This window comes from Rhipicephalus sanguineus, chromosome 9 (assembly GCF_013339695.2).
Source record: "Rhipicephalus sanguineus isolate Rsan-2018 chromosome 9, BIME_Rsan_1.4, whole genome shotgun sequence".
In the NCBI taxonomy this organism is placed as follows: domain Eukaryota; kingdom Metazoa; phylum Arthropoda; class Arachnida; order Ixodida; family Ixodidae; genus Rhipicephalus; species Rhipicephalus sanguineus.
The window spans coordinates 19,571,165-19,597,046 of NC_051184.2; the positions used below are offsets into that span (position 1 = coordinate 19,571,165).

At 46.1% G+C, this 25,882-nt stretch overlaps 1 protein-coding gene across 2 annotated transcripts in view; it reads left to right on the forward strand.

Annotated features, from left to right (window-relative positions):
* LOC119404699 (microtubule-associated serine/threonine-protein kinase 3) overlaps window positions 1–25,882 on the forward strand; it is a 307,846-nt gene that overhangs the window by 34,794 nt on the left and 247,170 nt on the right. For both annotated transcript variants that reach the window (XM_037671339.2, XM_037671340.2), the window contains exon 2: window positions 18,802–19,281. In XM_037671339.2, the coding sequence (XP_037527267.1) occupies window positions 18,982–19,281 (300 nt within the window). In that variant the 5' untranslated portion in view covers window positions 18,802–18,981. The remainder of the gene's footprint in view (window positions 1–18,801; window positions 19,282–25,882) is intronic.

Sequence of the window (25,882 nt, forward strand, 5' to 3'; positions counted from 1 at the left end):
AACGGGCTCGTGATTGCATGGCAAAGCCGGGTATAGGGACAACTCGCAACTGATATTCCTCGTATATGAACCAATCGAAAGCTTATTTCCTCATGACATCGCGTGTATAGCCTGATGGCGTCACGAATTGCGCCAAAGAGACGGTAAGCGACAGGAGAGAATAACCAGGGGGCGGGGCGTAGGATTCGCGTAACGTGACGTGACGTCACGTCCGTCCAACGTTGAAGAAACCGAAGAACGCCAAACTGTAGCCAAACTGTCGGTCGCATCTATGTAGAGTTTCCGGCTAAACCGGTACACAGCGCAGTCGTCGAATTGAGACCGAAATTGAAACCGAATTGCATTTAATCTGCTACAGCAACATGGTTGCGACGGTGACAATGGCAGGAAAGCTGCAACTGTAGCAGCTTGAGGGAAACCCCGCCATCTCATACACCAAGCAGCTTCGTAGCGATTTAAACTAAAGGCAGTGTACAAAAAACGCTGTCTATTATAATGCGACATACACTACGACGCACCAGTGCAATGCGAGACGACACAGCAACCAAGATCAAAATAATGAACAGGATTAACACGGAAATATTTCGCACATCTTCGAAAAGAACATTTAAAAATATCGATTGAAGCCATTGTCGCATATTTAGTGTATATATATATATATATATATATATATATATATATATATATATATATATATATATATATATATATATATATATATATATAGTATGGACTGGCCACCTCGTGAGGAATATAATTGGAGGGTTGCTGTTCCTAAAAATTGAGGCAAATGCATTACAGAGTCAGAATAACGTCGCATAGTGCTTTCGATGCGAAGTGTACTCGCCTTTCTTTGACTACGCACCTAAGCCGTCTAGAGCTCTGTAGATTAAGGAAGGCCTCTATCCAGGATTAAGCTGGATTCGGTCAGAAAATGTTATCATACACTCAGAGGTTGTCAATTAACGCTAATCGATTCAGCATAGATTTATTTTTTTTTCATTAGGGACAGCTTACCGTTTTATCTCAGTAGAGCCGCTTTGTACGTTAAATCGTTCCTTTTCTTTTCCAGACGCCCTGTTACATAAGGTAGGTGAATGAGGCCTAGGGAAGGCTGTGTCCTGAGGGGACAAAAAAAAAAAAAAGACACGCCGTATCCACGAAAGTGGATGATGTTAGAGGAGCTTGCTCGGAGATAATCGGGTAACCCATGAATCCTCCGTACAAATTCCTCTATCGTCATATAAAGACGTGACCACGTTGTTATATATATACACATTATATACACAGTGTTTCTTGGGTGTTCATGCTGAGTAGCGGTAGCGAAGTGCACTGAGTGAGCTCCCGGCGAAGAGAAAGGAAGCGTGCCGAGAGCAAGCGCTGTATATGGGCGCGGCCCTCTAGCGGTCACCTATCTAACGAGAGCACGCGCCGAGTGTGCAGCTAGTGCAGCGGAGTGTGCGGCGCCGCCTGAGCGGCGGCGCGCCATCTAGCGAGCGCGATTGAATCACCGGAGAGTACCGGAGAGTACCGGAGAGTGAGGTCCCTAGATAAAGGGACCTTACCGGAGAGAGCACAGCTGCGTCTCTAGCGGGAGCAATGAGAACCAGCGGCTACGGCGCGATGGACAAAGCTTGGCCAGCAAGCTCCTAAAAAAAAAAAAAGAAAGCTACAAGAAGTAACTCCGGGCGCTTCGATAGCTGAGCTCAGAACGTTCTTCTTATTCACGGAGACACATACTTCTTTTTTTTTTTCGCAAATAAATACAGAACAGTTGAGTGAGAGAGCCTCAATAAACGGCTTGAGAATTTCTCGAGAGCCGTATGAGATATTGTACGATAAACAATATACGCAAATACGATTATATCTTTTACGGATTGCGATAATAGGCCGCGATAAGGAATAGCATTCACATAACTTACGTGGTGTAGCTGCTACATTTCGTGCATCATCCATGCGGAAATAAACGCTATAGAAGGGAGAACAGTGACGCCGTTACACGCAATGTTATAGTTTTGCAATATCCGAGCCGCCGTTTCGTCCGGCCATCAAAGATTTATCCTCATATCTTATGAAATATACCTGCAGGCAATAAGCGCTGCTTTCCGAATGTGCAGTTATGGGCCCCTGCGGGCCTCAAGCACACGCTTTGCCGATCTTTCGTCGGAAGTCGTGTATCGACCGACGGAAATTACTTCGATCGTTGCAACGCAGTACATGATGTTATCGGTAGTGAGACACTCTCCAAGTCTTCGTTATTATACTGCGGTAAGGTGTGTTGTTGCTAAAATTCGCCGTCTAACCTTCCATATGTGGCTTGATAAAGCTTAGACAGACAGACAGACAGACAGACAGACAGACAGACAGACAGACAGACAGACAGACAGACAGACAGACAGACAGACAGACAGACAGACAGACAGACAGACAGACAGACAGAACAGGTAGAGGTAGACAGGTAGGTAGGTAGGTAGGTAGTAGTAGGTAGGTAGGTAGGTAGGTAGGTAGGTAGTAGGTAGGTAGGTAGGTAGGTAGGTAGGTAGTTAGGTAGGTAGGTAGGTAGTCAGGTAGGTAGGTAGGTAGTAGGTAGGTAGGTAGGTAGTCGGTAGGTAGGTAGGTAGGTAGGTAGGTAGGTAGGTAGGTAGGTAGGTAGAGGTAGGTAGGTAGGTAGGTAGGTAGGTGGTAGTAGGTAGGTAGGTAGGTAGTAGGTAGGTAGGTAGGTAGGTAGGTAGGTAGGTAGTAGGTAGGTAGGTAGGTAGGTAGTAGGTAGTAGGTAGGGTAGGTAGGTAGGTAGGTAGGTAGGTAGGTAGGTAGGTAGGTAGGTAGGTAGGTAGGTAGGTAGGTAGGTAGGTAGGTAGGTAGGTAGGTAGGTAGGTAGGTAGGTAGGTAGGTAGGTAGGTAGTATGTAGGTAGGTAGGTAGGTAGGTAGGTAGGTAGTAGGTAGGTAGGTAGGTAGGTAGTAGGTAGGTAGGTAGGTAGGTAGGTAGGTAGGTAGGTAGGTAGGTAGGTAGGTAGGTAGGTAGGTAGGTAGGTAGTAGGTAGGTAGGTAGGTAGTAGGTAGGTAGGTAGTAGGTAGGTAGGTAGGTAGGTAGGTGGTAGGTAGTAGGTAGGTAGGTAGGTGGTAGGTAGGTAGGTAGGTAGGTAGGTAGTAGGTAGGTAGGTAGGTAGGTAGTAGGTAGGTAGGTAGGTAGGTAGGTAGGTAGGTAGGTAGGTAGGTGGTAGGTAGGTAGGTAGGTAGGGTAGGTAGGTAGGTAGGTAGGTAGGTAGGTAGGTAGGTAGGTAGGTAGGTAGGTAGGTAGGTAGGTAGGTAGGTAGGTAGGTAGGTAGGTGGTAGGTAGGTAGGTAGGTAGGTAGGTAGGTAGGTAGGTAGGTAGGTAGGTAGGTAGGTAGGTAGGTAGGTAGTAGGTAGGTAGGTAGGTAGGTAGGTAGGTGTAGGTAGGTAGGTAGGTAGGTAGGTAGGTAGGTAGGTAGGTAGGTAGGTAGGTAGGTAGGTAGGTAGGTAGGTAGGTAGGTAGGTAGGTAGGTAGGTAGGTAGGTAGGTAGGTAGGTAGGTAGGTAGGTAGGTAGGTAGGTAGGTAGGTAGGTAGGTAGATAGATAGATAGATAGATCAATGGTTCCTCTGGATAAATGCATGAGCCGGACAGCTGGTTTCCAGCCCTCCTGTTCCCTCTAGGCCTCCTCCGCTTCACAAAAGGGGTGTCGGCTGCGAGCGCTAGTTGCGGTGGCCGCCCCAAACCTTTTGTTCCTCCTAGATCAAAGCAGTGGCTATTGCAGTCCCAGAGGCAGCATCCACCATAGATGCTGCGCCAATGGCTGTTATGGCGCCACTTCCGATGCGGCCGGCATTAGTGTCAGCTGCGAGCGATCCTTGCGGAGAATACACTGAACTACAAGACACACGGCTCGCGTAATTTTGAATAAATTATATATATATATATATATATATATATATATATATATATATATATATATATATATATATATATATTATTCGCGATCCGTCGGCCACCGGTAGCCGCCGATGCTGTCAAAGATCTAAGCCGCGTCCTCCGCTATGTGGCGAAGTCGCCGTATATGGCGCCCTGTTATAGCCCTGAGCGAAGAGCCTTCGCGAACCTATTGGTTAATGTATAAAGAAGAAGAAGACATGGATTGACGTGGAGGAGTCTGCACGTGACCCTAATGGCGGATTTTTCTCCGGCATCTTGGTGCTCCACGTGTTCTTCCCCTTCCTTGAAGATATATATATATATATATATATATATATATATATATATATATATATATATATATATATGCTCTAACTAAGTGACAAAAAGAAAAGAACCTATACCGTCTAGTCGGCCTTAGGTTCTGACACTTATATAAGACGTGGTCTCTCTCCTCTAGGCTCTGACTCTCGTTATATGGCTGACTCGCATTCCACTGAGGCGGTGTAAGCCGCGCCTTCGATTTTATATATACTCCTGCTGTTTGCTGACCCATCGCCCGACGGTTCCAGGGGTTCACGAGGGAGACGTCTTTCTTTAAATTGTTTACGTCTTTATTTTTGTCTTCATCGACTCGGTAAGGTTTTTTTTTTTTGTGTTTTACTACTCCCTCGATCGGCGAGGGGCGGCCGACGGGCAATATTTGCCTGGAGTGCCGGAGCGACTCCTTAATGTACAGGTATTGCAAATAAAATGCCGACGAGTGAGCGGCTAGGGGGATCGACATCGCATAAAAAGAAGGAAGGAATAAAAAGGCGCCCAGGAGGGTGAATACGAAGAAGAATGAAAAAAAGCGAAGTCTTGGCGAGGTGTTCGACCGAGTAACAGTCGGTCTATACCAGGGACGGTGAAATGCAGCTGGACGGGCCGAGTTCTTGCTATGAGTGAGTTCGACGCTGTGTGTACGTATAGGGAGGGCCAGCGTCAGGTTTTTAAGCGACATTAAAGAGAAAAGGAAAATTCTGCCGAAACTCTCGACTGGGAAATTGGTATAGATAGCGCGTAAGCTATGTTTGTAATTGCGTCACTTAACTAGCGTATGGCAAAACTAGCCAATACTAGCAGGCATTAGCCGTCTTTTCGGCCAACACTATAGCCGATATCGTCCATCGTTAGACATGGAATTGAAGTGGACGCAACGGTTACATGCCATGGCAACTGTGCTTTCGGGCTTTGTTCTTCGCCTACTCTATGTTATGGTTACTTATAACGCCGGCTGTATGGTATGGTTACCTGCAGCGGCGACCATATATATATAATGTCAAGCTTTCTGCATCGGCAGCATGTTATGATTTCTTATTGCGCCGACTGTATGGTACGGTTACTTGCTGCGGCAACTGTGATGTACAGCTTTTCTTTTTCGTCGACTATATGTTATGATTACCATGTGCGGCGACTGTACCGTCCAGCATTTCTTTCTGCGCCTATTGTGTGTTATATGATAGAAGAGAGCGTAAAGGAGAGGCCACTGCTATCTTGATGAATGCCCACCACACCGAGTGCCAAGTCGGTGTACCCCACTGGATATCAGAAAAGCAGGTGGTTGGCCTGCGACTCTGGTAATCGAACCCTGCACCTCCCGCATTGAAGCAACAATATCATTGATTTGGGCTAGTTCATCTTTAGAGGGCACGTGAAGAGTGCATACGACCAAGATGAAAGAAACACATGGACTGGCGCTGAACTTCCAACTAGCGTTTATTTCAAACGAACAGTCATTTATGTCCTGCGCATCGGGCATTTATTCAGGCGTCATCATACAAACTATTATTCCCGTATTGGAGGCGGATGCTTTACCATTTGGCAGCTCTACTACTACTCCCACTACTACTAGTAGTAATAGTAGTAGTAGTAGTAGTAGTAGTAGTAGTAGTAGTAGTAGTAGTAGTTGTAGTGGTAGTAGCAGTAGTGGTGGTGGTAGTTGTGGTTTCAGGATATGGAAGACGCTTATTTCTGCAACCCAATAAGGGAGCACGGCGCAGCGTCTCTTTCCGCTTCCTTCTTATTGTCTTTCGATCGCACTCCCAGCTCCCTCGACGCTCGTCAACACGAGTGATGCAGTGAAACATCACTCGATGACGTCACATATCGCCAGAATTACTGACGTCATTGAACCACTACGACGTTGCATGATGACGTCGTCGACGTTTGGTCAAATGTGGGCTGATTTCGGAGGCACTGCACAACGACGGGAGGTGCGGAAAGCATTCCAAAGCCGCCGATCCCGGAGGCTTTGCAAAACCACGTTGGATGCAGAAAGCTTGGGGGGGGGGGGGGGGGGGAGGAATCAACACAGTCGACTGAGCAGAAAAAGAAGACGGCTTTCGCCTTCGAGTCGTCGTAGGCGATTGCATAAGGGGCTGTGTTACTTTTGAGCATCTTTTCCAACCTCGTACAACTATCAGAGACATAAAGGGAATAAATATTTGAAAGGACGAACCAAAGCAAATGAACATGGAAAAAAATATGAGAGAAATGAGTCAGGAAAAAAAAAAGAAAAAAAAACAAAACAAAATAGAATCAGCAACGAAGAAAGGATCAAGAAAAATAATGGAACGAAGAATAACAGAGAGTGGGAGTTACAAAAAGGAACGAGAGAAGTTGGAACTGTAAACGGTATAGAACACAGAGGTAGGAACAGCAAAAGAAAGAAAGAAAGAAAAGAAACTGAAACAGTGCACGCGTTAGTGCTCGAAGCATTCGTGCGTCCACACAGCAGATAGCCAGTGAAATGGAGAAGCCGTGTGGAGCAACGAAACCTTCCCTGAGCACACAGACCTTTTGTAAGCGGAAGCTCCTATGCAAATACGTGGGCACGCAGAAGAAGCCGTCTTGATCGGCCGTCCGCTCAAACGATTTTCATGAGGGTGGTCGCGCGGCGAATAATAAAATAAAGAAACTGGAAAATGTACCGGCTGTGGGGAGCAGATTGATTCTATTCTTCTTTGTTTTAGAGCCTCCGCAAGCTTTTCTTTCAACTTCTTAAAAAAAAAGGAGAAGAAGAAGAAAAAGAAAAAGAAGATGCTGAAAAGCAGACTATGTTATCGCGAGCAGATATATATATATATATATATATATATATATATATATATATATATATATATATATATATATATATATATATATATATATATATATGTGTGTGTGTGTGTGTGTGTGTGTGTGTGTGTGTGTGTGACTTGCTGTCCAGCATCATGGGTATCCGCCTGGACACTGATAAAAACAAAGTTTTACGTAAATAATGTCTGCTTTTTTTTTGCTAATTACGAACTTGTACATGTAAGCATTGTACCAAAATGTTTGCTTGATAGAAACTTGCCGGTTCTCGCAAGTTTTCGATAGTGCGGGTGCTTACCTTTGTTTCGCGAACACGTGCGCTTCTTCACATGGGTGCAAATACGCGTCACGCCGTTTCCCCATTGTAAACGCGGCCGTTGTAAACACGTAAACGCGGTAAAAACTCTACCAGCCGCATTTAGAGCGCGAACGTGTGACACTTATTTATCAAGTGGAAAGGCGGGAAACGGGAAATAGGTCGTTCTGCCGCCAACGCCTCGAAATGCCGATATGACGTCATTGAAATTATAATGACGTCATGCCGTACCCATCTTCTGTCGTACCCATGTCTCTTTGGTCTTAAATAAAACCACAGTACCTTATCTAGAGGCTGTTTTGTCAATTCAGAGTGTTGTAGAGTGTGCCAAGTTTTGAGAATCTGGACTCCCGATTTTCACACACACACACACACACACACACACACACACACACACACACACACACACACACACACACACACACACACACACACACACACACACACACACACACACACACACACACGCACACACACGCGCACACACACACACACACACACACACACACACACACACACACACACACACACACACACACACACACACACACACACACACACACACACACACACACACACACACACACATTCTTGTATCTGCTTGCATTCTTGTATCTGCTTGCATTCTTGTATTCTCCGAAGAATACAAGAATGCAAGCAGATACAAGGAGACACTATACGGACGTTACAGCCGAGGCCGCTCCCACGTCAAAGGTTGTGCTATTTTTTCTTATGTGCTTCTATCCATGATCGTCCAAACAGCGCATAAACAACGGACGAACAAAGAGTGGCATATACGAGCGTTCATGGGCCGCTTTGGGTTCGTTCGTTGTTTATGCGCTGTTTTGACGATCAGGAACAGCCACCTAGCCCTAATTGCCGACCTGGCTTCTGTTCTTTTAACTATTTTACTGCTTGGCCCTGTGATGCCACGTTTGCACTAATATTGTCGTTACCATCTGTGACCTATCGTCAAATAAAAAAAAATGATTGTGTTTTGCATGCGTTCTTCTTGATGCATTGTTGTCCGATTGTATCTTTGTTTGGATGGCGATATTTTATGCGCTCCCTCCTGCCATGTATCCCTGCGTAAAAAGAAAAAAAAAAGAAAAAAGAAACCCGATCTAAGTTGGAATATTCAGGCCAAATCCGCGCGACATCGTTGTACCCCAATTGCTGAAACATGGTTCCGTCGGCGCTCATAACGACGGGACAAAGTAATACAAAAAGGACGAACGCTAGTGTGAGCTCTTATCTTTGTCACGTCGTTATGAGCGCCTATTTAACCATCTTTCATCGAGCCATTAACCAGCTAGGCCCATCCTACAGTATCTTAGCTGCTGTATGTCGTCCTAAGTGGCAGCGTTTCGCAAATCAATCATGAGAGCAGTAAAAAAAAAAGGAGAAAAAGACCACAACAAAAATTTCCCGTCAAGTACTTCGTCGCGCATGCGCCGAAGTCTTCCTCTCCATCCATTAACCTTTACCCGACCCTAAAATTTTCTATTCTTTTTTAATACCGTAGTTATAAGTTCCAGGAAAAAGGATTAGACAAAAACCAATATAGAATGTTTAAGCCCTTACGTGTAATCAGGGAAATCCTAAAAGCGCCGAGCGAAGCCGAGCTTTGCCTGACAGGATTATACCTCGACTTTTATCCGCAAAGTTCAGTATATACAGCCACGCAAGAGAGAGAGAGAGAGAGAAGAGAGAAAGAAAGAAACGGGCTTTCAGCGGAAAGTCCATTAGCGACGGTACCGGCGTAGTTATGCGATTACGAAACTAAAGCACCCGTTATTTTATTTAATTTTTTTTTTACTGAACTCGCTATATACGAAACGGTTTCTCCGCAAAACTCGTACGTGTAACGGTAGCGCTTTCCGTCGACTACGCAACTGCGGCGGCTGTGCGCCCGTTTCGAAACTTACTGCTGATTTATATATTAGTGGTGTTCAAGAAATATCTCCAAAATCCTCATAAACCAGGGAAATGCGATATTTGTTCGATGCCTTCACAGTTCCTTCTTCTGCAGCTGCAGGCATTTTAATATGGCTAAAGACATCATTTGGGGCACTAATTAAGAAAGTTAAATTAACTTTCTAATTTGTGGGGTTGGGTGGTTATGTCACATGGGAGAATTGAAGTCCTTCACGCGAAAAACCCGTTGCAGCTTTGAGATTTCGAAAAGATGGCCTCTAGTAATAATTGCGATGTAATGAAATTCACGTAAATTCAGCGGTGAAACCGAAATTCGGTAGAGCGCTACCGCCATATTCTTCTGAGACGTCCAGAATGAGTTAGCGTCCTACACCTCTGTAACCGTTGTCTTGAACAGTGACGTCATTCTAGTCGCCTGCTTGTTGCGCTCATCGGTGCTTCGGTTTCGGTCTCGCCGCTTAGTTTGGTTGCATTTCATTACTCTTCTAAGTGTGTATAAGAAGTGAGTAGAAGATTCTCCATTAAATGAGTAGAAGTGAGTAGAAGACAAATTAGTAGAATAATTTTTGCTAAATGAGCATAGGAAAGCAGTAGAAGATTCTCTACTAAATGAATAGAACGGAGTAGCAGATAAAAATGGTTAGAATATTCTCTTAAATGAGTATAAGAAATGAATATAAAACAGAGATGGGTAGAGGATTCTCTACTAAATGGGTAGAAGAAGTGAGTATAAGGCAGAAATGAGTAGAAGATTCTCTAAATGAGTAGAAGTAGTGAGCAGAAGACTGATATGGGTAGAAGATTCTGTACTAAATGCATATAAGAAATGAGTATAAAACAAAAATGAGTAGAAGATTCTCTTAAATGAGTATAAGAAATGAGTATAAGACAGAAATGAGTAGAAGATTCTCTACGAAATCAGTAGAACGGAGTAGAAGACAGAAACGAGTAGAATATTCTCTACTACATAGGCATAAGAAATGAGTAGAAGAATCTCTACTAAATGAGTATAAGAAGTGAGTAGACGATAGAATTGGGTATAAGATGCTCTACTAAATGAGTACAAGAAAGGAATAGAAGATTCTAGAACTTTCCTTTTTTCGGAGGCCTATTTCGTCTGCTACGAAGTCATTCGCATTTAAAACGTACGGCCCGAGCTTACGCAGAGGTATCGTACGCTATGATCACGCGCGCCAGGCGCCGAACACGTTTCGACCTTCGCCTTATTTATGCCGGGGGCTCCTTGCGTTCGACGATCACGTTTTCAGTACAGCATCCCCCACTGACTTTTGAAAAAAAAAATACAGAGGGGAAATTCGGAATGCGCGAAATTGCGTTCCGAGCAACGTGACGTGGTTATAGTCATGTCATGCGTGTACCATTTCGTCGATTTCATGCTTTTAGCGGATCTCGGCTTCCCGACCCGAATTTCGCCACCATGGTTGCTCGTATGTCTTTCGCAAGTGCCATTCCGAAAACGAGCGCTGTACTCATATTCTATTTTCTACAACGGTATTCGTTATGTTCTTTACGTTAGCTTGCGTAAGGCCATTGTAGACGCTTATTTAGTAGTTCGAGATGCGGTTGTTATTAAGCGGCCTAGGTTTTCATGTGTCGGTTTAAGCGAACTGCCCCGCAGCAAAAATATGACGTCAATTGATTTTTTTTAGCCTCTAGCGCCTCCTCGTGGAAAGGAAATATCAATAAATATTTCTTGAGATAGCAGGTCGTAACTTGCGGCTCGGAAAGCCTATAGACGTGACGTCAGTAATAATATATATATAAGAAAACCAACCTATCGAGTGCGAGCGATTTCGTCGACCGCTGTACGTCGTCTGGTTTTCAGTGCAGGAGCAGACGACGCTGCGAGGAGGCATATATATAGTTCCGTGCATCTTGGTTCCAGTGAAATATGTATACCCGCTTACTTATTCACGTGCGTACGCATTCGCAGTCCGCGCTTGCGAAACTATACGTTAGGTGAGGGTCTGCATGTCTCGGCTGCGGAATTCACGGCTTCTATGCCACGCGCTGAATTCTTGAACGCTCGCTGCACGCATTTCTTGAATCTTCGATGGCGCACCCGCACATAGTTGGGCAGCAATCGAGTGTGTGTCGTCTGCTATCGAATATTAAAAAAAAAAAAAGCAGAACGAAAACACGCGTTTGCTTCTCTCTGTTCTCGTCTGCGCAGTTCGCCTCATTTAAAACGGGACATAGACGTCGTTGGAGCGTACTACGTCTCGGCTTGGCTTGATGACTTCTCTGTTTATGTTATTGCAAAGTCTGCAGACCTATAGCGGCCCATGCACGAGTGGCTTCTTAACGTTCACCATTCTCTCTTTTTCTGATCTCTAGGCTAGGTCGTCTGACGGCGCAGTGATTGCACATAGGAACGTTCTCTACTTGCTTAGCGTAATAAACTTGCGTCCTATATATCCCTTAGACGCGCTTCTTTTTTGTTTGTTTTTTTTTCGCTACGCAATTACTGCACACATTGATTGCGTATTGGATCGTACCTAGCTACCGCCTACCCACTTTTTGCGCACAACATACGCACATGCTCCTTATCTTCTCGCTCTTATCGCTGCCGTCTTGAACGTGACTTTGGCGGCCTTCGTTCTCCAAGCGTCCGCTTTGTGCCATCGCTGATCATAGTGCGCACAACGATTAATACTTGTTTACCAGTCGGTTATTTATTTATTTATTTTTTGCTTTTCCCCCCTGTGTGTCTGCGCCATTCCATCACCGGCGTATTAGCCGCTCGAATGTACCGTTTTCATACGCTTGTTGAGTACATGAGCCATAGAGTTTCATAATGATATACTATACAGGGATATCTGGCACTGGTGTCTATGGGAGCTGCAACGCATGGTGCTTCAGCCAGCTAGGATATGATGGGTATATAGTACGTGTATTTGCCTGAGCTTCGTTCTTTCGGCTCCGTGTGGCTTTTTGACTTTTTAAAGCTGGTTTTATTATATAATAATTGTTGGGGTTTGACATCCCGAAACCACGATATGGATCACGAGAGACGCTGTAGTGGAGGGAATTTTGGCCATCTGGTGTCCTTTACCGTGCGCCCAAATCTACGTACACGGGCCCCGAGCATTTAACCTCCCTCGAAATGCTGCCGCCTCGGCCGGGATTCGATCTCGCGACAAAATAAATAAATAAATAAATAAATAAATAAATAAATAAATAAATAAATAAATAAATAAATAAATAAATAAATAAATAAATAAATAAATAAATAATATAAATAAAGCTGTTTATTATTAAAGAAGTTCAGCAGTCCTTCATCACCACTTTTAGGCTCACCGATTCAAATCAGCTATAACGCGGTTCATAACGAGCCATTATTTTATCCGAAACATAAGCCAAAACACAACAATAAAGAAATCCACAAGTGCGTTTGAAGCCGCAAGTACGAAGACGAGGCAAATCCATGTAATATCCATCATTCCCATGGTGAGTAACATATCGCAACGCCACAGTTCCCTATATTATTAGGCAACTCTATGACATGAGACACCTGTGTTATATCATTGCGTGATGTCGTGCCTTTCTTTCCAGTTTAATGCATGCGTCACAGAAGCATACGCCTTAGCCGTGACGTATGCGTCATAGAGGGAAGACATTGCAATAGCGTAGCGGTCGCCTTCGGCTATTGCCGTGCGACGCGTTGTAGTGTTCCGGTCCGTGCATTTGACGGCTGCAGTACGCCATTGTGCATTGTATAACACAGTGCGCGCGCGCTTCCTTACACGACTCGCATTGTTTCTGAAGCGGCACTCCCCGCGGCCTCGGTCGCTATTATTTCCGGGTGAACAGCGGTAAGCTTTCGCTATTTATACAACGACCTATAGTTGTGACAAATATTTTCGTAGCCAGCCTCCCGACGCTACTTTGTGTGTTGGAAGCGTTGCAAAACACATCTCTTACAAGAGCATCTCGCGTGCGGTGCTTGCATTTCATGTGTTTGCACTTCTTAAACGACGTACAGTCAGCGTCGGAAGTTTAAGGACCACGATACAGAAGAAAAAGCTGAATAAATACTTCGGCAGGCAGCGTTGGATTTAGATTTCCGGCCTGCTTTAAAACGGGATATCAACACGTACTGTGCACTTCGACCGAATACAATCACAAACTGCTGATAAATTTAAAGTTTTCTTAGACCTAGTGGTCTCTAAACTTTTGATGCCGATTGTACGTTTACTTGTGGCTTCCGGGCCGCTAAAAGTATGCTGCGTTATGCGTGAGTTACTGCTACGGACAGGCGTTTTACTGTAAAAACAGTGGAAACACTATAGTAGGACACAATTCAAGAAGTCCGTAGAGACCCCGCTTGAACGACCGAAGCGCGGCAGCCGATCGCCTCCGCGATAAAAGAAAAGTCCGGCTCATACACTTGGCGATGTTCTCCGAAGGCGGGGTCACCGGCCGTCCGGCTCGTGACGTCAGTCTGGAGCGCGCCCGTTGGTGCAGGCTTGTGTTCATCCGCCTTTGAGAAGGAATGCTGCATACTTTTAAAGTTGTACACGGCTGTACACCCTTTAGTAGGAAGTAATGGAAGGCGCTACTCGCCTGTTCAGACGCAGGAGAGAAACTAGTCCAGCTAGTCCATCTAATCTGTCCAACTGGTCTGACGAGAACCTATGGCCAGTGGAGCCCAGGACTTGACCGCATCGAATCGGACTTCCTTTCATCAAGTTTAATGAATGAATGAATGAATGAATGAATGAATGAATGAATGAATGAATGACCTCTTGTTGTCATTCCCTGTTCGGACCACGCAACCTTGTTCTGTTGTACACTCGAATCAGGCACAGCATCAGCTTACGGGAAGCGTGTCTCAGAGCGAGTGAATCGACAGATATTAAGAAACAGACAAAACGAGATTATATTCTTGAATTCCCAAGTCTACAAGAGAGGTGTTACGATAAAGGATAAACTTATTGGGGCTTTCGATACAAGACGTCGAAGTCGACATTCGTGTTATCCTTAGGAACTTGCATTGATTAGGATAAACATTGTCAAAGACACCAGAGTATATAAGATGGTTGTATAGGTATCAGTGAGCGCACATTGTCATAGTTTTTTGCATCTCTAAACATTGCAGGAACCACTCACCGCACTGATACGAAAACCTGTAAACAGCTCTCACTCGGTAGAAAAGGTAATGTTATTACCTACGAATAGAAAATTCCACGCAGGATCTCCTTTGGGAATCCGCTTTTCACGTTCTTTTGTGCTGCCTTCTGCCGTTTTGGCAGGGTTTTGGTATGGGCCTGGACAACCAGTATCGCCAGAACGAAAGCCTCCGAGATGGCCTCCGCGATGAAGAGGCGTTTCGCGACTTTACCGCTAGGGGAAGGGTGCATGCGCCGTGGCGTCGTGAAACAGGCGGGTCGTCTGAGTCAGGGGTCTCAGACACGCGGCCCGCGGGCCGCGCATGACTGTCTTTGTCCCGCATTTTTTAAATCTTCTTAATAAGCGTATTCATGGGCTACACAGACATGGCTGGTCTGATGCATTTTCTTTCGTGAGGCGCCCCATGCGGTCACTATGTATTGAAACGTAACCGTGGAACAAACGCTTTGTATTTCAGAGCCGGCGTCCAGATTTTAGTCATTCTTGAGATCGGTGTCGATATGTTGTTGGAATCCTGACGTCAAATCATCTTCAGACGTCACCCATGTATTAGATACGGGGAATGCCGCCTTTCAAATGGCAACGTTAACTGACATCTCGTACAAACTCCCCGCGTTTGTTTCCCGCTTTCGTATATAAAAGGGAGACCCGTCTAGCCACTCATTCAGTTCATTCTAAGACTGCCATGGCTAGACCACGCTAATTAAGGACACCAGAAAAGAACAGCGTGAATGCAATGCTGTGCGAAAGGAACAAATTCGTCTTGCTGAAAATGGTCGCGGAACAAAACACGGTCTACCACAGCGAGCACAAAGCGATTATCACTACCATTACTCTGAAGTAATAATAAAACATACCCCGCATCAGAAGGTGTGGTGCTTGATATAGCTTTGCTGTCAAACCACCTTCACAGCGTGGATTGGAGCCATAATTTTTTTAATTAATTTTTTTTTCCGCTTCCGTTGCTCAATGGCTATCGAAGCTTCGACAGAGTTGTGAGGTGCTCCGTTGACTCGATAGACTATTGACTCAACAGCCTTCGAAACGCCCCACGTAGCAGCTCGTGCTTGACCATTCAGTGAATAGACTATCGGTTGGAAGGCCTTCCAAACGCCCGTATGACACGGGTGTGACTCCAATGTAAATCGCAGAAAGCTGAGCTACGAATGTATAGTTTCTTTTTTTTAAAGAGTGAGTTAGGCGTTTAGCCGAATTGGTGGTTTACATGCCAACCGCCCCGTTACGAAGTGGACGCTCATAGCATCCATCCGTACATGTCATGCACGGTGTTCCGCTAACGGTATCACTACAGCCGCCGTATCACCATGCACTATACGAGCTGAATCCTTCCACTGTCGGCAACATCGACGTTGACACCTTCGCTATATATATATAAACGCCACTAGTTCTCTTTCTTCGTCCGCGCCCAGTTGTGTAAAGAGTAACCCGGTTTTTTCAGTTCTTTTCGGTCCTTCTTTTTTTTTTGTTTCTCTGGTGTTCTGATTTCTCAAACAGATCTCATCCATGTTTGCAGCCGCGAGTCTATTTCATAATACTGTCCGACTAAGGGTGCCGAATTCACGAAAAGTGCAGCGAAGCTTCAAATCGTTTTATATTTTCGTTCCTTCGTCCCTGTGTCCACCTCTCGAAGGGGGAGGGGGGGGTGACAAGAAGAATATTCTAAAAAGTAAAGAAAATGCACATGTTCCCGTTAAAAAAAAAAGAAAAACGAACATGAAGATTTTCAGGAGAGGCTTTAAACGAAATCTCTTTACGAAGCCAACTTTGTCGCGAACCACATTTCTTGTTTACTTTCGTCGCAAAGCAGAAAATTCGTAGGAATCATGGAAAGAAAGAAAGAAAGAAAGAAAGAAAGAAAGAAAGAAAGAAAGAAAGAAAGAAGGAAAGATATAAAGAAAGAAAGAAAGAAAGAAAGAAAGAAAGAAAGAAAGAAAGAAAGAAAGAAAGAAAGAAAGAAAGAAAGAAAGAAAGAAAGAAAGAAAGAAAGAAAGAAGCGAGAGATTGTGTGAAGCCGATTTGGAAGAAAGTGCCGGCCTCACGCTCGGTGTAGCACCGGAATCGAATACTCTTTGCACTGAGTGGCTCCGTCTCCTTACCTGAACTTCAGGGATGGACGCATCGAAATGCGCTGTCAGAAATACCTTTCTCGGGTTCTCATGCGGAACGGCGCTGGGTGAAATAAAAGTTGCACATATAGGGGAGGTATACAGTGTCACTTGCTTGTTCTTGTTTCTCGTTCTTGTGACTACATGACCCACTTCTTTGTAGAGAAATCCGAGCAGGTATTGCGCGAGATTACCTCGGGATTGAAAGACGGGTCGGAGGTGATACAGTGGACATTCGGGTTCCGTGGCATAACCGCGTTAGTGGTTAGCGAAGTCTTTATATTAGTTTATTACGTTAGCAAAGGCCCAGTATTAGTTTCTTGCATTTTTTAATGATTCTGCACTGGCGTTAAGACCACATCGTGTTCGCATTGTGGACTTGACACACGGACGTATTGCCCAAGGTTCCGCCGTAGCACAGCGATCGAGGTTCGTGTACCACATAACCGTTATTCCCACTGGCAAATAGTTGCGTGCATTGAACAGGTGTACGGTACTCGCGGATTGAAACGCGACATCGTTTCTTTTCTCTTTTTTTTTTTTGTAGTACAACGGGTACTATGAGTAAGTGCTCGTTACAACCGCGTCATGTCGCTCTGCAAATGTTGCCGTTAAAGATAATGTTAGCTCTGATGTAAGAGTCAAAATTACACCGATATGATACGAACTGTAGACGCTGGAAATGAAAGTACGTGCATTACTTAGCCCTAAATTTTCGCGTTTCAATTCGCGATTACTGTGCATACCGGAGTCAAATGAACGGACTGTACATCATTAACGCCGTTTTCTATATACAGACTAAGTCGTTACGCCGCTCACTGACAGAACAATATTGCCCGACTGCGCAATCTTTTTATTTCTCGTTCATATCTGAAGTCAGGCGGTTTCTGTCTGATTAGAATAGTGCATATTCGTTTAACAATGACAGACGTGACGCAGTGGGCCAGCAGCCGGTCTCCTTATATCGGGCTGATTGGCCGCTATTCTAATTAAAGGAGTCCTGACACAAAAATTTTCGCCCCGCGTTTTTTTGCTGCAATGTGTTGCTGGGGGCCTTATAGTCATAACACGGCACATCGTTTGCTGCAGCGCGCGACAGATAATTAATTACAAGCTCCTCATTACCGACACAGCCTCAGTTTCGGTTTGACAGAGCTCCAAAAACGACAAGCCGCCGGGCGCAACTATCACCACCTAGCGAGTGAAACGCTCAGTCACGTGAGCACACAGAACAGTGAGGCATTTCCGCGTGGTCTGTCGTCTTCGGGCTCATCGTCGTCTGATGGTGACGATTTTCTTGCGGCGGGGATGGAAGGAATTTTCGACGTGGCGAATCACTTCAGGTTTGACCCGCTGGCGAGGAGCGATTCGTCGGGAAGCGCGTCAAAACAGAAATGGCGGCTACGACGTCATCATAACTTGTACCGGCTGAAACGTTTACGTAGGGGAAGTAAGGGGGACACCTCGGGTCACCTCCGAGGGTGTCAATGCACCAGGTGCGGCCTATAATGCTGGATCGCGCTCGCGAACTTCAAAATTCATATAAAATACCTTCCAAGCTTTATTCGCTGTCGATATTTTGCAGATGGTACACACACGTACACGGGAATCGATCCAGCAGGCTATCTCGGCCGCGAAATTTTGTGTCAGTACCCCTTTAATAACAGACCCACATAGGTCGTCAAAGTAAGCGCAAGTGGCTCAGACCGTCTCGCAAAATATATTTCTGCTAAGGGATCGAGCGTACTTAGCCTCTTCTTTTGGAAAGTGTCTGCACATAACGTTGTTTTGCACTGCCTCCAGGATCGGAGGCATTGCAAGCTTCCTGCGCCTCGCCTGGTTTTGCATTGCCTCCGTGATCGGCCTACCTTTGACCAAGCGACGATGTCGTGTGATGACTTCATCATGCGGGGTCACGTTGTGTGACGTCATGATGACGTCACAAATTTTGGCGATCCGCGTGACGACATCACGTGATTACGTTTTACATCACTCGTGTTGACGCCGCCGACGGTCAATTTCCGCGTTTCGTGAGGCTTGCAAGACTTTCGTCTTAATAATTTCCTCACTGTCTTCCTTAGAAAGCTGCTATTCGTGGAGAGGCTGATGGCGAGCGAGGTTGGTCTAGATTTCCTCGGCGCGGAACTACGTTTGTACTTCGCAGGGTTTTAAAGTGTACCGTGAATGTGACGCACTCTTTCCTCTCCAATCTATACGCAGGTCGGGAAGTGCCGAACCCTCGTCCTCAGCGCATCGAGGTCGCTGCCATGTACCCGCAGCTTGAAGCCGCGCTTAGGCCCGGCGCTTCCTGAACCTCGCTTCTGAGGGCGTCGTCGTCACGCCTGGTCGCGTAGATACACGGCCGGCCAGCAACGCGAACTTCTCTGTGCTCTCGACGCAATGGCCACCGCCGCCAGCGGTGGTGGTGGGGGTCAGGACCCCAACCACCACGAGCAGCAGCACCAGCAGAGGCCCGAGCCTAAGCGTCAGCAGCAGCAGCAACAGCGTCAGAACCAGCCAGAACCTGTGCAACAGCTTCAGCCTCAGCAAAAGCTTCAACCTCAGCAGCATCTCCAGCTTCAGCCACAGCAACAGCTTCAGCGGCGTCGCGCCAGCATCGACGTGCCGGTCAGCTCGGACCAGCAGCACGTGTCCAGGCCTCGCAGGGCGAGCGGATGTCGAGCCGCCGACATCGTGGTGGTGAGTCAACGGATCTTCTCATCACACGCGTTGTGGCGACCTTGGGTGGTTATAAATGCCCTCCCACGCGCTGCATGCTCCCCAACCGCCGGGACAATGGGTGACGTCGTATACGTGTATTAGTAAAGGCACGTGAGATGTACCGGAGTATCGGAGGTTGTGGCGGTTTTGTCACGCTCCGTCTGTAACACTGGCACACAGTTGTACATATGTTGGTGGGCCCAATAACAGAGCGGTATCAGGAGGTAAACACAAAAGTAAAACGTGTGGTAATCGGACAAAAAGAAAAGTAAGAGAGTAATCGACGTTTGCAGGACGTTTTGTCAACGTCTAAAGAAGGCTTTGTAAAGAACGAGATTTCTGTAGACGACTGGCCTTCGTCTAGGCGACGTCTAGAGAAGGTGTCGGTGTCGACGTTTAAAGAAGGTGCCGGCGTCGATGTCTAAAGAATACGTCTTGTCGATGTCCAGAGAAGACGGTTTGTAGGCATCTTCGATTTGTTGCTGTTACGTAAAGCCTTTCTGACCACGTCAAACGTTGAATAACGGTAGATGTATTCGAGAATATGGTAAACGTACGGAGTACTGGCGTATAGGAGGTTGTTGCATTTCATTCTGTCGCGCTCCCTGTGTAACGATGGCACACAACTATGCGTACGTTTTTGGCCTCATAGCAGAGCGGTTCACAAAGAAGGCTTTGTGATGAACAAGTTTTCTCTAACAAACGGAAAGTCGGGCTAGTTGGTATTGATTCGTAACGTATGGAATTGCACAGCGCGGAATACAGGACGAAACACTTGAAGAAGCACACAGCGCTGTCCGTGTGTGCTTCTTCATGTGTTTCGTCCTATATTCCGCGCTGTGCAATTCCATACGGTATGAAAGTTTTCTATAGACGTCTGGTCTGCGTCTAGAGGACGTCTAAAGAAGGGGCTGGCGACGATGTCTAAAAAAGACGTCTTGTCATCTTTAGTCTATAGAGAAGATGGCTTGTAGGCAGCTTTGATATGTTACTGTTACACATAGCCTTTCTGACTGAGAGTACTTCAGCTTTGCATACGAGTAAAACAAGTATTCGAGAATAAGGTAAAGTAGAGCGCGTTAATTATTAATTGCAGTTTTGTACATTAATGTTTCTTGGGAGAAATTTGCGAACACGAACAGCGATTTGCATACGAGTTTGCATACGCAACGGGCAAATGTGTTATCTACATGATAAAGAAGGAAGGAAATAAATGAATAGAAGGAGAGAAGACGACATCCTGGGTTTAACTGACAGTATAGAATTTGACTTTTTTTCTATTGACTTTTTTTCTATTAAAGTACTGCACGTTTAATTGGAGCCACTCGAGCCAGCTTCCTAATGAGAATGTTTTCAGCAATTGACTCGATACTTAAGTAATAAGATGAGTTTTTTCCACCGTGCTAACGATTTCGCTTAACCGCAACGCGCTAATTGGATGGAAAAAGTAGGCGCCGCTGATTAATCCGTCATAGTGTTCGTTCCGACCACCGTGGACATACAGGACTGAAAAACAAGTAGCGAGCGACGAAATATATATACATATAAAAAAAAAACACTGCTCCCAACTTCTAATTGACGGAAGCGTGTGCGGAATAGTTGCCTTTCATGCTTCGGTCTTCAAGGGACTGGCCGTTAAGGAGGTTTTATTTTGTTCCGTTTCTGTGGAGAGCTTATATGAACTATATGACATTCATGGGCCTTATAGGGCTCCCGTCTCTATCAGCTGTTGTCCCCCCCCCCCCCTTTTTTTTTCATTTTCTGCCCCGTTTGTGCCATTGAAACAGGCGAGGTGCCCTTCCTTTCTTTTTTTTTTTACTTTTTATTGAGATGAGCAACTAATGACACACTTGTTTTCCTTCAAATCACTTCCGGTCGAGCACTGACTTCCGGTTTTCCGAATATTAGAAAGCTGTATCGATGCACCAGTTCTCTTACAATATATCATTAAATATAACAATCCTGGCTTGAGGGATATGGGTCGCCATAGTATATACACTCTTAATCATGTCCTGCGTAAAGTTCTGTATATAGCCAGGAAAGTAGTCCTTTTTCGCCCAGTTTTCTGGCTATCACCGGCACTTTATCCGAGTGTATACTGTAGTGTCCAGCGGGGCTCTCGCCTTTGAATGGTTCCGCCTCATGCAAAATGAAAAACGTTTAATCCAAAAGAGCCTGCACGTCTGTAGGGCACTGATGGCTCCGCGACTTTACGACCGCGCAAATGCTCCCTTTTTTATTTTTTGTTTTGTATGGGAAAGTGGAACGAGTTATTGGAAAGCGTTCTGGAATGCGCTTCTCTGTGCATGCAATGTTTATCACCATAGAAAACGTTCGAAGCGACGTGGAGCGGCGAAATTACGAGGTTTCGCTCGTAAACGCCGTCTATAGTATAGGGATTCTGCTGCACTCGTTCGTTCCAGTAGTGATCGACGCTCGAGTTGAGTTTCCTGTAAATATTAGCAGGGGAAACTTCGGCGCTAGTGTCTACGGAAGCCGCAATATATACACGCCGGCTCAGCGAGTGCAAGGAGTGGCGCTGTCATAGTGCATGAATTTCCCTTAAACTTCTCACCTACACCGGCAGCAGCTTCGAGCGCGGATTGGAAGCTTAGCAATGTTTATCGTTCTCAACGAAACGTAGCTTAATAACTGCAGTAGTTCGCGATCATACGCGTGTGCGCAAAAACTATAGTCTCCGTGTGTCTTGCAAAAAAAAGAAAAGAATTTCTTGGAAATGTAGTGGCATAAGAAGTGTTAAGCAATACGCGCTCATAAGAATGCCCGAAGCAAGAGGCGCAATTGTTATGTCAGTTTCCCTTCCTAACACGCCAAGGGCGGCAAGATAGGTCGACCTATCGAAACGTTGGCCATCCTGTCCGAGGCCTTGATTCCTGTTCGTGTAACCTCTGTAGCTGTACAATGGTTGAGAAAGCCAATTATCGAGCAGTTACGGGGTATTCCTTCTCACGCGCGCTTCGAGAGGTGTTCGATACTGTTACGCTTTGCATGAGCGCGTGTACATACACTGTGCGTGCGTATATACGTTTTTTTTCCCCCTTCTGGCCGGGGGATGTCGACGACGGCCACCGGAAACTGCGAGCGTGCACGCCGCATTTCAATGTCCCCCGTCATCCGAGCGCTCCCGGCACTTTCCTGGCTACGTCGCCTCCCTACTTCCGCCGCCGGCGCTCTCTGCACTCCTTGGCGCCTAACATCCGTGCAGCGTAGGAAGAACTGTAGGTATCGCGTCGTCCAATCAGCAGCTAGCTTATGCTTGTCTTTGTATGTGTACAATCCTTCACTGAGCACGCAAGTTTTCTTAGCCTGGCCTGCGGACCTTGATCATTACGATGGGGATTTAGAGCTGATGGTTGGGCCAGTCGGTTATCCCTCATTGTTGTTAGGCGTGACCAGGACACAAGCAAGAAATCACAAAGAACACCACGAGCGCAGTGCCGCTCGTGGTGTTCTTTGTGTTTTCTTGCTTTTGTCCTGGTCACTTGGTTCGCTCGTGGTGTTCTCTGCGTTTTCTTGCTTGTGTCCTGGTCACTTCAGCAGTTTAAGAACGTCTAACAACAATGAACAAACTATAGCCCGCCATAACGTATTGTGTATACGTAGCCATTTTAGTGTATAAACATTTATGTAATATGAAGAAAGTGGGCAGAAAGACGCTCCTCCTTTCGGTCCACTTGCGTTCTTCCTTTGTGTATTTTAGCTGGAAATTGTTACAATGCACTTAATGGTAATCACGGTGATTTTTAATGGCGCCCCTTTGCACATGAGGCGGCAACAGGTAGCCGCCAAGCGCGCTGCGCCTAGCCCGCCGCGGTGGCTTAGCTGATTCCGCTGAACGCTTAAGTACTGCTCCAACCTGTCGCAATCAATCAATCAATCAATCAATCAATCAATCAATCAATCAATCAATCAATCAATCAATCAATCAATCAATCAATCAATCAATCAATCAATCAATCAATCAATCAATCAATCAATCAATCAATCAATCACACGCCATTCTTCTCTATCTGGCAAATTCTACATTTCACTTAAAGATAGCGGCTAACGCCTCATATGCTTCGTCATGCTTCCTTGTCGGTTACTTTGTAGGCAAAGCAAAAAAAAAAAAAAAGTCGAGACCCCCGGATAACCTTGTTTTTCTTGCTCATTTTTCCTTCTATTACCTCTCTGAGCCTGTTAATTGCAGCAGCATTAGCATTAGCTGTAGCAGTGGTAGTAGTTGTTGTTGTAGCAGTAGTAATACCAGTAGTCGTTTGTCCTTTTTTGCCGTTTTCGAAGATGATTGGTGAATGGCGAGCCCCTTCCGCTTCCAGTAATTTTTTCTCGCTCACCAGCCGCCAGGGTTCGATAACTCCTGACCGTCACCTAGGCGGGGCCTAGGCCCGCCCCACTAACTCGCAGAACTCAGGATAAAGCTATTTACTTCCTTCACCATACGCTATACCCGCCGTATAATAATAATTGTCGGGGTATTGCGTCCCAAAACCACGATATAATTATGAGGGACTTCGTAATGGAGGGCTCGGGAAATTTCGACCGCATGGGGTTCGTCAACGTGCACCTAAATCTGAGTACACGGGTCCCTACTAACATTTCGCCCCCATCGAAAATGCTGCTGCCGCGGACGCGCGATTCAATCCCGCGACCTTCGGGTCAACAGTCGAGCGCCATAACCTCTAAACCGCCGCGACGGGTATCCGTCGCGTAGCTGTCACTGCACTGCGCGCATGTAACGAGGTGGAGTATACGCACGCACGTAGACGCAGTGCGCTGAAATGTTTTTCCTTCCACTTGCCAGCTGACGAGAGATCGGGGAGCATGCAAATTTCGATCGCCAAATTGCGCGAGCGCGCGTTTGTTGTGATTCACGAGTACCTCCCCCCCTCCCAACTTCCCAACTCCCCCTCCCGCCCCCCCCCCCCCCGTCGGGGAGGAGGGGGGGAGGGAATTGGGCTTCCCCCGTCGGAGGAGAGCCCGGGCTTCCGGTGCACGCGCCACTTCCAGCCGTCTTCATTATGGAACCCAGTTGCGCTGTGCGCCTTCACCCGTTATCTGCATGCAGGCAGTCGCCCGGTCGATGTTTGGTATGCAGTATGCCCCACCCTGCGAGAAGGATCGAACCGTGCCCGATGATTGGAGAGGGCATGCATCCTCCGCGATTCGTAAATCGGCGCTCGTTAAAGGAAGTCCCGCAGTATCGACGTTTTTTTCTTTTTTTGAGGAAGTTGCGAGCGAAGGAGCTTTACACACAAGGACGTGTAAGAAGAAAGCTGCATAATGATATGCACGCGCACTAGTTGGCGCTATATACCGTCAATGCATGTCGACATCAACGTGTACACCAACGAGCCCGCACCGTTGTGCTGTTGCAGTATTGAGAAACGTGCGTACTCCCGAAAAGTTTTTGAAGCACACACATTGATCGTGAGGCGCACACATATTACAAGTATGAATCCCCGCCAACTCTCTCAAGCTCCTCTTCTACTGAAAACAAGTTTTTGGTGTGAAGCTCTTGTTTGCCTCTTCCCCTGGCTCTGGGACTTCGCATCATTGTTTTGCATATAGGAGAAGAAGGCAACTTCTTAGGCGTGAACGAAAGAAAGAGCATGGATCGAGGGTCTCGTTTCTTTGTCAGACATAATCATGAGTTATGCCATAATATCTGGGGCTTTGATGTGCCGAAACCACGACGTGATTATGAGGCACGCCGCAGTGGAGGGCTCCGGAATAATTTCTGCCATCTGATGTATTTTAACTTGCGCTGACATCGCATAGCACAGGGGCCTCTAGCATTTCGCCTCTATCGGAATGCGATGTAGCTGGGATTGAAGCCAGGACCTTCGGGTCAGCTGCCGAGCACCTTTATCACTGTATCACCGTGGCGTACCGACATAATCGGGAAGTGTAGTAATTATGAATGAATGAATGAATGAATGAATGAATGAATGAATGAATGAATGAATGAACGAATGAATGAACGAACGAACGAACGAACGAACGAACGAACGAACGAACGAAGAAATTAACGTGGTAATGAACGAACACATGTACGAATCGAAGACCTAACAAATATGCGACCGAACAACGAAAAGAACTCCCCACATAGAACGAGCGAAAGGAGCAAGCGAATGAATGCAAGGAGAACCGAACGCAAGAACGAACGCGCGCACATAAACAGTCGTGGTTATATTATGGAGTCGTGTTTTGTTTTTTTCTTTCCCACGAGCAAGGGCCGTGCCAACTATCCCGTGTATCGCGCGCAGCTTCTTCATTTCGTCGCCCGAATGACCTCGGGATTGAATCGTGTTGAGAATTCCTCGACAACCGGCTACGTAGCCTCGTCGTCGTCGCTGTGTATCGTTCCTTCGGCGAAGGCCAATCTTGGTGCGTTGTCCGCGCTGACTCACGCGCGCAGTCACGTGCGCCGCTTTCTGGCGGCGTTCGGTGGCGACGGTTCGAAAGATATTGCATCCCTTGCGAAAGCGAAATAGAGAGAGAGAGAGAGAGAGCTAAAAGCAAAAAAAAAAAAAATGCCGCGAGCTTCTCTCGGTGAAAG